The 14,106-nt window shown below is 47.0% G+C and overlaps 1 protein-coding gene across 1 annotated transcript in view; it reads left to right on the top strand.

The window, feature by feature from the left end:
- The window catches only part of LOC309824030 (stimulated by retinoic acid gene 6 protein-like), a 51,226-nt gene that overhangs the window by 14,177 nt on the left and 22,943 nt on the right, over window positions 1-14,106 (top strand). Inside the window, 5 exon segments of the mRNA XM_082656764.1 lie at window positions 3,329-3,404; window positions 5,159-5,259; window positions 7,959-8,089; window positions 11,864-11,984; window positions 13,576-13,621. Coding sequence (XP_082512890.1) covers window positions 3,329-3,404; window positions 5,159-5,259; window positions 7,959-8,089; window positions 11,864-11,984; window positions 13,576-13,621 — 475 coding nt within the window.

Genomic DNA, 14,106 nt, shown 5'->3' with positions numbered 1-14,106 from the left:
ATCTTAGCTTTCTAGTACCTGAATTCAGGCACCTCTCTGATTATTTCCGTAGTGTATATTTTTTAGAAGTAGAATTCCTAGAAGTGGAATTGCTGTATTTAAAGGTTCTTGGTGTATATTGCAAAGTTAATCCTCAGAGTGGTTATACCTCCTTACACTTCTGATTACCAGCAAATGAATACCAACTTGTCTTAGCCTTCACTAATGCTGGCCATTTTTGGCACCAGGGACCGGTTTCATGGAAGACAGTTTTTCCACGGAAGCGGGGTGGTGGCGGGGTGGGGGGCGGGAGGGCGCGGTGGGGGCTGGGGGGCCAGGGGGAAGGCGGTGGGGGGGAGGGGGGAGGCGGGGGATGGTTCAGGCGGTAATGCGAGCGATGGGGAGCGATGTGGAGCTGCAGATGAAGCTTTGCCCGCTCACCCGCTGCTCACCTGCTGTGCGGCCCGGGTTTGTAACAGGCTGTGGACCAGCACCGGTCCATGCTTGGGGCTTGGGGACCCCTGCTGGGTGGTGTTGTTAATAATTCCCACTTTAATAGATAAGACAGCATTTCATCTTAATTTCTCCTTTTATTACTAGTTGAAATTCTAAAAATGTATTGAATATTTTTATTTCTTCTTTGTTGGTGGCTTAATATTCTTTGGACAGTTTTGTTCTTGTGGTGTTTCAATTGTAGTCTTTATTTCATTTTTTTCTCTTCCTGTGTTTGCTGGAGTGATTGAATTTTCATTCCTTCATACACACTTCTTAATACATTGATTTACTTTCTGTTTATATCCTTCTAGTAGCTAACTGTGGATTTTTAGCATACCTACTTAGAATTATATTTTACTTATAAAGCCCAGAAAGAGAAAGCAGGTTTCTACATCATCTTTCTAAACATGACAAGAACTTGGTCATCATTTCACTTCCCTTTGTATCTACACCTGTTCCTACCCACCTCTCCCTTCTTCCATGTGGGGTATCATCTGGTATTTCAACTCCAAATTGGCATTTCAAACATTTTATTTCACAATAATTACCTAGATATTTAACAATACATTTTCTTAATTTCTCTGTTTGTTATTCCTCTTAAATTCTTCCCCTTCCTCCTAGATTTACTTGAGAATTTCCTCCAATATTTCTTTCAATGAAGGTCTTTCTGAGTCTTTGTGTTTCTAAAAATGTATGTATATATGTGTATATATTTAAAGTCCTGTACTCAGGAGTAATGGGAAGTTTTGCTAATTATTTTCTGTGGCTTTTTGCACCCTTCTACTTCCTCCTAGGTTCATTCTTCTTGTAGAGAATTTCCTCTACTCCTTATCTCAGAGAGGTTCTGTATTAACTTCATTTCCTTAGGGCTCCTCTATCTGTTGAATTTTTGGCTCCCTTTGGTGGTGTAATCTTTCCTCATGTGTGATGTTTCTGGGTTGGGTGCTTGTCCTTGTGCTGGAGCTTCCACTGGGATATTTGTTTGGGGGTGGGTGGCAGCTGCTGCCACAGCTAGTACTAAGGCGTGCTTTCAGTGCTGCAGGATGGAGGTAGGATGTACCGCTCGATGGGGTACCTCAGCAGCTGATCTACATCCAAAGCACCCGGTCCTTCCCAGGTGCCACCTGTGATCTGGAGCACTGCCTTTCTCTCTGTGACCCATGTATACTACTCCCAGAGAGGTTAACCCCATTGCCTCTGGTCGGTCAGCAGGGTGGGAGGACTCTTGGGTCTCTGTGAGACCCCAACTCATCATTCTGTGGTCTGTCGGCAACCCCCGCCTGCATCAGCCTCTTGCATATGAGTGTAGAGCACTTTTCTGTGGTCACAGCCTGTAGCCGTGCTGGCTGATGTTTTTTCTCTTCGATCTAGTCCTAACTGCTCTCCATCATTCAGCATCTTCTCGTAGTTTCTGTGTCCCTGATAGATTCCCTTCTTGTTTTCAAATATGGCTATTTTTTTTCTTTCTTAAAAAAAATTCTTTCTGCTATTTTGAGGGTTTTTGTAGAACAAGGAGACTGACGTATGTGCTCAGTTTACTTTCCTAAAAACGGAATTCTAAATTTTATAGTTCTATCACATTTCCAACAGCATGAGTCACCCTGATCTCCCCCCACCACTTCTAAGTTGTCTTATTCCTATGGTTAGACATCACCGTGGAGTACTGGAACTTTAAAAACTTTCAGGGAAGTATGCCATGCTCACGGATTCCCAGAGGAATGCTCTTCCCTGAGACTTCTGGGAAAAGTGGGAGCTGACCGGGAAGGAAGCCCGAGGGATGGCCAGATGGATGCTGCAGGAGTGAGGCACAGAGTGAGCAAGGATCTGGAGGGTGAGCGTTTGCTGAGGTGGTGCAGTGCAAGTCAGAGCAGTGATAGTGAAGTGTGGCGGGAGCCCAGAAGGGAGCAGGTCCCTTTCAAAGAGAGACCAGGAAACTACTGTCATGTGTTTCACACACGAGACCCCAGCAGCCTTGTCCTGCAGACTCTGAGGTCTGGAGAGGACAGAGTCCACAGTCTGTCGTCCAGATGACCACTGTCCTGCCCCAATAGCCCAGCAGTGAATCAGAGTGAGCAGATGCTTCTTGACCTCTGGCTACGAAAAACCATGTCCGAAGACTGGTTTCCTGTGAAGTTACTGAAGCTTAAGTCTCAGGGGCCCTCACTTGCACAGGACCCTACCAAGGCTCTAGGAGGGTGGGAGGCACCTTGGTTAAGTGTTTACATGGTGATATGTTTTCCTTAAAATATGAAAAGATAAGATATTTTTGTAGTTTTATTTGAAAAGAACATCCAAATAATATAAGCTTTGGGTGCCAAGGAACCTGAATCTGTCCATGACTATGTCATCAAGAAAAGAAGGAGTTAAAAAAAAAAAGAAAAGAAAAGAAGGAGTTAGATCCAGTTAGTAGTGCAGTTGTATAGATAATTAAGCTGGAGAAAGAGATATGAAAGAAGATAATCCACTTAGTGAAGACACATCACAGGTGAGTGGCACTGACTCAGAAACGGAAGTTAAAAAAGATCAGATGGGGCTTCCCTGGTGGTGCAGTGGTTGAGAGTCCGCCTGCCGATGCAGGGGACACGGGTTCGTGCCCCGGTCTGAGAAGATCCCACATGCCGCGGAGTGGCTTAGGCCTGTGAGCCATGGCCGCTGAGCCTGCGCGTCCGGAGCCTGTGCTCCGCAACGGGAGAGGCCACAACAGTGAGAGGCCTGTGTACCGGAAAAAAAAAAAAAAGATCAGATGATCTCAGTGGGCTACAAGCCAAATTCCTGACAGTGATGCTCAAGGCTGAAGGGTCAATGCCTGCAGCAGTGACTGATGATGTGAATGTGTGTTTCGGTTGTTTTTCAGGACCAGGCAGCTAAATGGCACTTGTGCCAGCTCGGTGGACATGGAGCTCTTCCTCCATTACTCCCTCATCCCATCAGTAAGTGAAGGCAGGGGAGGGTGGATGAGGGAAGAGAAGGGGAGCTGGGGTGCTCCCATACACAGTCTCCCAAAGGGATCTGAATAGGTCGGCAGAGACTTGCTCTCTTACATTATGCACTAAAAACACAGGCAGAAGAAGGCTTTGAAGGTCCCAAGAGTCAGGGGCACTGACTTTTAGGGGAGTCAGAAAAGGCTTTTCTGAGGAAGCAGTGCTGGAGCTGAGGTCTGTTGGAAGACGTAATGAAGAACATTTCAGGCAGAGGGGAGAGCACGTGCAAAGGCTCCGTGGCGGGCGGGAGCATGGAGAGTGTGAGGAGCTGAGAAGGCTGGCGTGGCTGGAGTGGGGAATTGGAGGTGGAGGTGTCTGGGGAGGTGGGCAGGGCCAGGCCGTGTATGAAGGAGTTTTGTCTTTGTTCTAAATACAGTGGGAAGTAGTGGAGTGTTTCTGGCCCAAGGATGGTGTGATCAGATTTATGGGTTGAAATGATCTGTCTGTTTGCAAGTGGGGATCAGGTTGGAGGCAGGTAAGAGAGGAGGCAGGAAGGCCAGTTAGGAGATGGTTGCAGGGGTCCAGGTGAGGTGATTTTACATCATCCTAGATGATGGTGGTCACCTCCAGATGTTCAAGGGGTAAAAGCAGTAGAACCGGGTAATGGGTTGGATAGAGAGATGAGGGAGAGGGAGAGGTTGAGGATGACTCTTGGGTTTGTAATTTGCACAGCTGGAAGGATGGTGGTATCTGTCATTCACTTGTTAAGGAAAATTAGAGGGCATCCAAGTTTGTTGTGGATGAAGGAACAGGGCGGGGAGGAAAATCAAGAGTTCCATTTAAGACATACTGAATTTGAGAAGCCTTCAACACATCAAAAAGAAATGCCAACTATGTAGTTGAACATATGATTCTGGACCACAGCTGGGCTGGAGATTCAAGTTTGTGAGTCTTCTGTGTATTTGGTGGCCATTGAAAGTGTGGACATGGATGGAGTCACTGAGGAAGAGAGGATGGGCGAGTAAGATGAGTGGTCCTTGGACTGAACCATGAGGAGCTTCACATCTGGTGGTTAGGTAAAGAATGATCCAGCAAAGGAGACTGAGAATTAGAAGAAAACCAGAAAAGTGTGGCTGATAGAAGCATAGGGAAGAGAGTATTTCTAAGAGGAGGAAGAGGTCAACACTGAATGCTGCTGTGAGGTCAAGCAGATTTGGGCTTAATGTTTACATTTGGATTGAGCAACAAGGTGGTAATTAGTGACTTTGGCCAGAACTGCTTCCGTGGAGTATGGGAGTAGAAGCCATGTTAGGGGGTCGAAGAGCAAGTGAGAGGTGAGGAAATGGAGACAGCAAGTGTAGATAATTCTCAGGAATTTTCTAGTAAAAGAAGAAAAGGGGCATCAAGTATAGGAGAATATGACTGAATCCACAGGAATAAAAAGCAAAGGATTTGCAACCTGAAAGTTATTACCCATTTTTTACGGATGAGGCCACTGAGGTTCAGAGAAGTTAAGTCTCCCTCCCAGCCGGTGTGTGGGACAGACTGTATTTGAACCCATGTCTGTTCAGAGCAACACAAAGGAAAGCTCAGTACAAAACATTCTGGAAGCTCAACGGTGCGTGCAGCCAGCTCTCCAAGTGTGGAGTTTGAGTCCTAGACGTTCTGAGTGCTTTGCTCACCCACACACTCTCCTCCAGTGAGGGCACCGAGGGGCTGAGGATGAACGTTCCCTCTGACAGACCCTTCTTCTCTTTCTATAGCTTTTCATCATTTTGGTCTTGTCCCTTCTCCAAAGACGAGAGCACCATAGACAGAGAGATGACGCTTCTTACCTCCTGGGAAACCGCTTCAGAATGATCATGTGAGTTGAGCCAAGGTCCATCACTACAGCTTGGGGTACTCTGTGTTTGGGACCAACACCATTTGTAAGACTAGGCTAACCACCAGTTACCTCCCTACCCACCTCTACCCCGCCGTGGACAGCTCTGCCCCTCCCTGCCCCAATCCACCCAAGGCCCAGAGAGTTCAGAATTGGCTTCCAAGCTACTGCGCCCTCAGCACCCAGGGCTGCCCAGAAGTGCTTAAAACAACTCGAAGAGGCTCAGCTCACTATGGGAAAGGCTTTCCCACACTCAGCACCATGGCTACCCCGAGAAGCAGGGGGGAGAGAGTTCCCTGTCACTGGTGGCAGCAAGCCTCCTTGTTGGGATGGAGGCATGAGACATGCCCCAGGAGAGCCCGCTGGACCAGGGAGCTTTCAGGGCCTTTCCCACTCTGCCATTCTGAATCTCTGCTCCCCTCCTCACATTTTTCCTTGAGTTCTAATTGTTCATCTCTCTGCCTCATCACCCTCTAATTACTACTAATGATGATGATGCAATTAGCATTTGTTGCATACTGACTCTGGCCCAGGTACTGAACCATCTGCTTTGCCTACGCTACTAGGATGGACCCCAGCATGGTGGAGGTTGTTATCCTCATGTAATGGATGAGCTAGCTCAGGCTCAGAGAAGTTGAGTCACTTGCCCAAGGCCACAGAGCTACCGAGTGACAAGAGCTTTAACCCAGCTCTGGTTGCTTTTGGCTCTGATTCTCCCAGCGTCATAACCTGAGAAGATTCAAGGATGTGAACACACTCAGGTCTCAGCCTTGGGCTCTGGAGAAGGGAGAGGAAGCCAGGATGTCAGGATGGAGTCTAAGGGTGATCTGACCTTTGCGGTGAGAGAAATCCAACAACAATGTCCATATACCGTATACCAGCCCAGAGTAGCAAACATTCTGGTTACCACCCATTAGAGCAGTCAGCCCCTCCCAAACTGCCAGGTCTAAGCCACATTGGCTGAGGCACAGAGAGAGATTGAGGCTGGTGGATAAAGATCTTCAGACTTTGCCCTGGGCATTTGGCATGTAGGGCCTGGTGTAGGACTTTTTAAGTAAGACCGCTATATGGATCATGTTAAACTGCTTTGAATTCAGTTAATAAAGGCACCGTTTTCTTGCTCTCTGGCCACTTTCTTATGAAAAGCCCTGCTTTCCTGAGTAGTTTTAGCTCACCATCTTCACCCATTAATAATCCTTCGCATGTGCATGACACTCCACAGTTTATAAAGCAGGTCTTCATTTGCCATCCACAGTGTCTCTGTGATATGAGCAGAGCAGGGGTATCATCTCTGTTTTAAAGATAGGGAGACTGAGTCCCACATAGCACTTACGTACTACAGGTGGGATTGATTAGAATTCAAATCAGTTCAACCAAGTGCGTGTCCACGAACGTGCAGTGAGCAGCTACTCTTTTCAAAGCCCTGTGCTAGGTCCCACTCCAGAGGAGTTTATAGTTCACTAAACAAGTGATAAGAAAAGCATGGACATGAACTTAGCGCTGAGGGGACCCAAGCAAGGCAGCAAGTAGGTGTGCCTGATTGGGAGTGGGTTGTCAGGGAGGTTTCTGAGAGAGGTGCTCCCTGAGTTGTGCCTTGAAGATGAAGACGAGCCAGCCAAATGGAACAGGAAGGTGGGGTCCAGATCCTGACTCCCAAGTCCGCACCTGCAGGTACCTGCAGTACCCTTCCCTTCCTGCCACCTTGAGTTTTCATTAAGCCAGCTTCAAATGGCACTCCAGTGGGGAAAGCCTTTTCTCTTTGTCTCAAATGCAATTGCTTTCCCTTATGTAGACAAAGCTCTTTTGGTTAGAGGAAACAGATACCCACTCAAGCTTGTTTGCATAAAAGGAAAAGAAAGGACTTTTTATAAAGTTACAGAGATCTCACAGAAACTGGCAAGGTTGGCCTCATGGGAACTAGAGCTCTTGAGATGGGCATCTCTGGGAGACGGATTCTACTTTTGCCTCTTTGTGTCACTGGGGTCCCTTCAGCACCATTTTACCGTTTTCCTCTCTGCCATCTGGCTTTACCATCGGACTTAACGATCTCTGCTTCCCCCAGACGTCGGCAAGACTCAGTTTGGCATGACTTTCCAGAACAGAATTTTAACAGCTGACTGGCTCCTGTCCTCAGAATCACAAATCCAAAGTACAAGGCCAGGCACGGTGATTGGCCCATCCAAAGTCAGGTGACCATCTGACCACCCATAGTCCAATCAGCTGTGGCCAGGAGGTGTGATCACATGCAGCTAGCATAGCCAGTGATACCCAAACCTTCCCAGGGATATTGGAAAGGAGGACTCTCGTAGACCATGGCCAGGTGCAGGGCAGTTCCCCCAACCTGTCTGGCACATACTCTTTGTTTTGGTTTCTTAAGTCATACTGCTTGTGTCTCTCATAGATGAAATTCATCCCATTTTGCTTGTTGTCATGACTGCTGGTGTCCTTGCTTATGTTCCCCAGACTTGGAGCTTCTCCAGGGCAAGGATTTTGTCTTCCTCACTTTGGTACCCTGAATCTATGCCTAGCCCCCCAATTGGCACAGAGGGCCTCAGGATATGTCAGTTGAAATAAATAGTTTACTACTCAATAGTCCCTCCCCAGAGTGGGATTGATACTTTGGAAATGAACTGTGGGAAGGAGCCACTTCTGGCCTCACGAGCTCTTTCTCTTATTCACAGACCTCTGGACTTCGTGGGCACTTTTCGTAACCGATGGTCCTATGGAGTAGCCTTTGGGGCTACAGCCAATAAGGTCATGTTCTTATTCTCAGAAGGCTACCAGCCCCTGCAAGTCCCACAATGGGCCCAAGGTACGTCTGCTGCCTCACACCTGCTGGGAGTTTTGCTGTGGAAATTCTTGCTCTTGGAGACTGCATGGCAGGGGTTCTCTGGGATCAGGGGATAAACTTTGTTGAACTGTCAATGTTCTTCTTAGCTTGTTACTTGCCCAAGGTCAGTGCCAAGCCCACAAAGTCTCGAGCTTTTTTGTGGAGGTTTTCTCCCAGTTAGATTCAAAGGTTTTTTAGACGTAGTAGAACAAAGTCTCAGAAAATAGGTTCACTGTCACCAACCCTAGAAATCTCTCCTGAGTCATAGCCGTGACTGCCTTCTTGATATCAGTAAGCCCTCAGATGCTTCCTCAGGGAACAGTGTTTACTTCTCTGGCCATTGATCTGAGGCCTCTTTGTTCCCCGTGCCCTGTGCTCTCCCTGCAGGTTCAACCATCCCTAATCCAGTGACTCCCAAACATCTCCTGTCCAGCTTGGTTCTCTCTCCTGGGTTCCAAGCCTATATGAGCAAATGCCTACAACATCTCCTTAGTTTTTAGGAGTTTTTAACGCAAATTAAAACCAAAATGATACATCTCTTAGAAGTGTACAAGTTGAGCTTTGGCAAATGGTTACATCTATGAAATCATCACCACAATCATGATAATGAACCCCAGAAGTTAACTTTTTCCCCTTTGTACTCTCTCCTTCCCACCCCATCCAGTCACCACCCCCATCCTCAGGCAGTTATGCAAATGGAATCATACAGAATGCAATCGGGGTTTTTTTGGGGGGGAGGGGGTCTGTTTTCTTTCACACAGCATAGTTGTTTTAAGATTCATATATGTTTAGAATGTATCAGAAATCATTCCTTTTTCATTTCTGAATAGTGTTCTACCGTATGGAGAGACCACAGTTTGTTTATCCATTCACCTATTGATAGACATTTGATTTATTTTCAGTTTTTGGCTGTTACAAATAAAGCTGCTGTAAGCATTGTAAGTCTTTGTATGTTTCCATTTTTCTTGGGTAAACACCTTTGAATGGAATGTCTGGATTATTAAGATCATGTAGTAGATTATACTTTTAAAGAAACTGTCAGACTGTTTTCCAAAATGATGGTTCCGTTTGATTGTAGATTACCATCTTCAGTGTATGAGAGTTAAGTTTCTCTATGTCCTTGACAACACATGGTCAGTCTTTTTAATTTTAGCCATTCTAAGAGGCATGTTGTGGTATCTCACTGTGGTTTCAGTTTGCAGTTTTGTAATGACTGTTGTTGTTGAGCATATTTTCATGTGCTTATCTGCTATCACTGTACCTTCTTTGGTAAAGCGTTTGTTCAAATTATTTGCCTATTTTAAAATATTGGGGATTTTTCGTTTTCTTCTTATTGAGTTTTGAGAGTTCTTTATATACTCTGTATATAAGTCCTTTATCAGATGTATAAATTGCAAATACTTTTCCCCAGTCTGTTGCTTGTATTTGTATTCTACCAACAGTTTCTTTTGAAGCGCTGGCATTTTAAATTTTTATGAAATCTAATTTTTTCATATTTTCTTTTATGGATCATGCATATGATGTCATATAAGAAATATCTGCCTAAGCTAAGGTCACTTAGATTTTCGTCTTTGTGTTTTCTAGAAGTTTTATAGTCTCACAGTGTTTCGCATTTAGGTCTATGGTACATTCTGAGTTAATTTTTTTGAATATATAGTGTGAGGTGTGGATTGAATTCCTCTTTTTTTTTTTGCCTTTGGCTATCCATTTGTTCCAGCACTGTTGTCATTACAGAAACCTGTCCTTTGCCCACTACATTGCCTTTGCACCTTTGTTGAAAATCAGTTGTCTACACATGTGTATGTATGGGTCTATTTCTGGACTGTCCATTGTGTTCCATTGACCTGCAATATGTGAACGTTCCAATTTCTCCACATCCTAGCCAACACTTGTTATTTTCATTTTTTTTAAAAAAAATTATAGCCATCTTAGTAGGTGTGAAGTAGTATCTGATTGTTGTCTTGATTTGCGTTTCCGTGAAGCCTAATTGATGTTGAGCATCTGGCTGGACCAGAATATTGTTTCTTGCTTCATGGCTCAAGGGTTCCTCTTCTGTTTTTTTTTTTGTTTGTTTGTTTGTTTGTTTGTTTTTTTGCGGTTCATGGGCCTCTCACTGTTGTGGCCTCTCCCGTCGCGGAGCACAGGCTCCGGACACGCAGGCTCAGCGGCCATGGCTCACGGGCCCAGCCGCTCCGCAGCACGTGGAATCCTCCCGGACCGGGTCACGAACCCGTGTCCCCTGCATCGGCAGGCGGACTCTCAACCACTGCGCCACCAGGGAAGCCCCTCCTCTTCTGTTTTTACAGAATGATTATATATATGTACCCTCATTACAACCTCATATTTTGAGTTGGCTTCTTCCACTTTTGTCTGGACCCACTACTACCCATTTCCTAATGTTCTTACCTTCTCATTTTGGATTCTCGCTGCCAGCAGTTTCTCTTTCATGTGGGGCTTGTGCTGGGAGGGGACTTGGATATTTAGTATAATGAGCTCATGGGCCCTGATGGCTCCAGCATCCTCAGACCTACTAACACCTTACTAAGGTCTGCTGATTCTCACCTATGAGTCAAGGCCTTCAGCCCTGTGCCCAGTTTCAGCTGTTATTTCAGCTTCAATTTCCTGTGAATATCTGCTGGCAATTTTGGGTTCTTCTGTTCTTGGGATTTCAAAGATCCTATTGTCTTTCCTCTGCTTCCCCTTAATCAGATGTTGATATCAAATGAGTCCTGTCACTTAGATTTATTGTAGATGTTTGTTTTTGGTTTTGCTATTTTCACTGCTCTGTCTGCTTTCATGGTTGGGGGAATTCAGATAAATTAAAAAATTATGCTGTTGCAGCTTCTAACCTCACAGCAATTATTCCTTTTATATGGTCCTTAGCTGCCAGTCCCCCACTATTCACATTTACACAAATACTGACCACCTCAACCAACCATCTCCCCTCCTTTGAGTGAGAAATGTCCTTCCTTCCCTCCTTCTCTCCGTCCTACAAACTCCCACTTATATTTCATGGCCTTGCTAAATGTCACCACCTCCAGGATGCCTTCTCTGATACCCAGACCCCAGGTGAGGTCCATGACTTCCTCTTCTTGTCCACACAGCAGGTTGAATATGCCTCTATTACTGTACATATCACATCGTTTACTTTCCTTCCTGTCTTCCCTATTGGACCGTAAGCACCTCAAAGCAAGAACTTTGTTCATTTCCCCTATGTCCTTGGTGCCTGACCCACAACCCAGCTCAAAGTAGACACTTAGGAAAGGTCATCTTGCCCAATTACATTTTACTGGATCCTGTTAGACCATCTCAGAGCTAGTCAGTGGCAGCATTAATATTATTATTGCCTTATGGATGAAGTGCACAAGAGGTTTTAGAACACAGTACATCGCTGCTGTCTGTGTTGCTATGGTACACTTTATGGTGCTTTACTCTCAGTGATTTTTGTTTGTTCATTTTTGTGGTATGTTTCTGCCCATCATACTGTGAGCTAATCAAGGGCAGGGACAAAGTCTTCTTCATCTCAATAGTTAGCCCAGTGCCTGGCATGGAAGAGGTACCAGGAAGGGCCTTTTGCATGATTGCATGAAAGACATCTCTGCATTCCTCCTTGTACTAACCTGGGGCTTGTCCACTCATCTCCTTAAGTCCTGAGGTCTGTGACTGCAAGTCACACGAAACCCCATAACTGCCCTGGGTCTCCCCTGAGCCCGTGAGAAGAGGAACTCATGTCATCTCTGGCCCTGTCTCTCCCAGCCTTTGTGCTTCTGATCGGAGGCATCGAAGTCGGCCTGTCCCACTTCCCCTTCTTTGCTTGCCTCTCGTCGGAGTTCCGGCTGGTCAGCTCCATCCTGGGGTTCAGCTACTCTCTGATCTGGTAAGATGGACTCTGCCTGCCTGGCCTCCTGCAGTTCCTTTGGCCATGGCTGGACTCTGGACAAGGAGCTGGAGGTGACCTGAGAGCTCTCTTTGGAGGGCACCTTGCCCAGAACCGACGCCCAGGGCGGGTGGGCGGAGTGACTGGTCCAAGGCCCACCGCAGCCCCTCCTTGGAAACTGCACTTGAGGCTTCAGAAGGTCAGGCCTGCGTTCTGTCTGCTCCACAGGAGGCCGCTCATGATCAGAATATTCCCAGAAGTCAGGGCTGTAGAAAACTCCGTTTCTGTCAAGTGCCGTCAGTCCCGTGGTTAGAAGCAGGAGTCCCATTGGGTTCTGCCGCTCCTCGCTGTCATGCTTCCCTAGGAGCCCAGGAGAAAGTGCAGGTGCCTCAGCTGGGCGTTCAGTGCTGTCGCAGTCTGGCCTCTCTCCATCTCTCCATGCCTGACAGTCTCTAGCACACACCTCCGGTCATGCAAGACTCCTATACTCCTTTCTCCGTCCACTTATTCGTTCAGCAGACATCCCGCTGTGAGCCAGGGAAAACACTGGAGGACAGGAGAGACCCTCCTGGAACATGTGTTCTGGCCTCTTTGTCTACATATTGCTATTCCCTGTGTGGATCGTCTTCCCCGACTTGGCCCAGTGATAGATACATGCTCATCCTTCGTGGATCAGAGCCCTCAGATGTGGGACCTTTCTGACCCTCCTCTTGAGCGCTGTGCCCTCAGCGCTGACACCGGACTGGCACAGAGCTGGCCCTGGGGAATATTTTCTGGCTGAAAAATCCCATGAACACTTCTACTCTCCAGCCCTGAAACTCATCTCATTGCCTGCATCCCCCTTACTGGGCCGGCTTCCCCACTACAGCATTTTCTGTGGGGCAGGGGTCCCAGGTCCAGTGTGTGTGAACCAGTGCAGGGGGCTCACAAGCAAATGATACCCCAATGGCTACAATTACAGAGTTTGTGACTTGCTTTTTAAAAATTAGAAGAAGAGAGGGTATTCAGGGTTAGACATGGAATAATATCATCTTAACAGCCTCTGCCAGACTTTCTGAGCTGGAGAGGAGAGGGTGGTCAGAACCACTTAGCAGCTTGGGCACCTTGGGCACCTTGGGAGTATGACCAGGAATGTGTGTCCAGCCGGGAGAAAACGTTGAGGCTTATTCCTCAGGGCAGTGTTTACAGACAGGGCATGTCCCGTCAGAAAGAGCCTCGGTCCCGGAGTCAGAACACCTGGGTCTTGGTCCTAGCTCTGGGTGTGACTCTGGAGAAATCCCTTCCCCTCTCTGGGCTTCAGTTTCCCCACCTGAGTGATGAGGGGAGAAAGTAGGAGACCTCTCAGTGTCTTCCTGCTCTGCCGTCGTGGATCCCAGGATTATGTCCTCAGTGAGGATGTGTTAAATGAATTCAGTGTGCATGTACCTAGGCACAAGCTGTATGCCTGATCTGGGTGGGATGTACTGGGGACCAGTCCTCCCAAGAAGGATTCAGAGGGGAGGTAACTCCAGGCAGGTGGTATCTGAGCTGTTTTCACAGGGGCTGTGCTGGGAAGGACCCCAGGACCCCAACCCTGGTTTCTGTCTTGCAGGTTTGCTGTCACCACCCTTCACATCACACAGTGTCCCCATGGGCAGGTGAGTCCCTGCTGAGCTGTGTTTAGGGTATTCAGTCCTATCACCATGGCCAACTCACTGTGTGACCTGGGACAAGCCTTTGCCACTCTGGGCCTCAGCTTCCTCGTGTGGACAAAAGGGGAGTTGGAACCATTCATGATGCTTCCATTTGTAGAGCATCTTGTGTTCATCAGATGGCCTTCACAGGAGATGTTCTCTCAGTTGATGCTCATAGTGGCCCCTCAAGGGAGGGAAGCTCTTAGCAAACCTGTTTACAGATGAGGAAACTGAGGCACAAGTATGTTATGTAACTCTTGAGAAGCAGCAGATTTGGGAGTTGAGACGAGGTCTGGCTGACTCTCAAGCTCATTTCTTTCCATTCCTTCATGTAGCCTCAGTTTCTCTGTCTATAAAATGGGAGACTCGAACTAGATGAATCCCTTACCACTTTGCCATGCATCCTCTTTCTCAGAATTAGAGGAAGCTGGTTCATCTGTTTAGCCCTG

The sequence above is a fragment of the Grampus griseus genome (assembly GCF_964374135.1).
Source record: "Grampus griseus genome assembly, chromosome: 6".
Classification (NCBI taxonomy): Eukaryota; Metazoa; Chordata; class Mammalia; order Artiodactyla; family Delphinidae; genus Grampus; species Grampus griseus.
The sequence above is the reverse complement of the archived record's forward strand: the minus strand, read 5'-3'. Positions and strand labels throughout refer to the sequence as shown.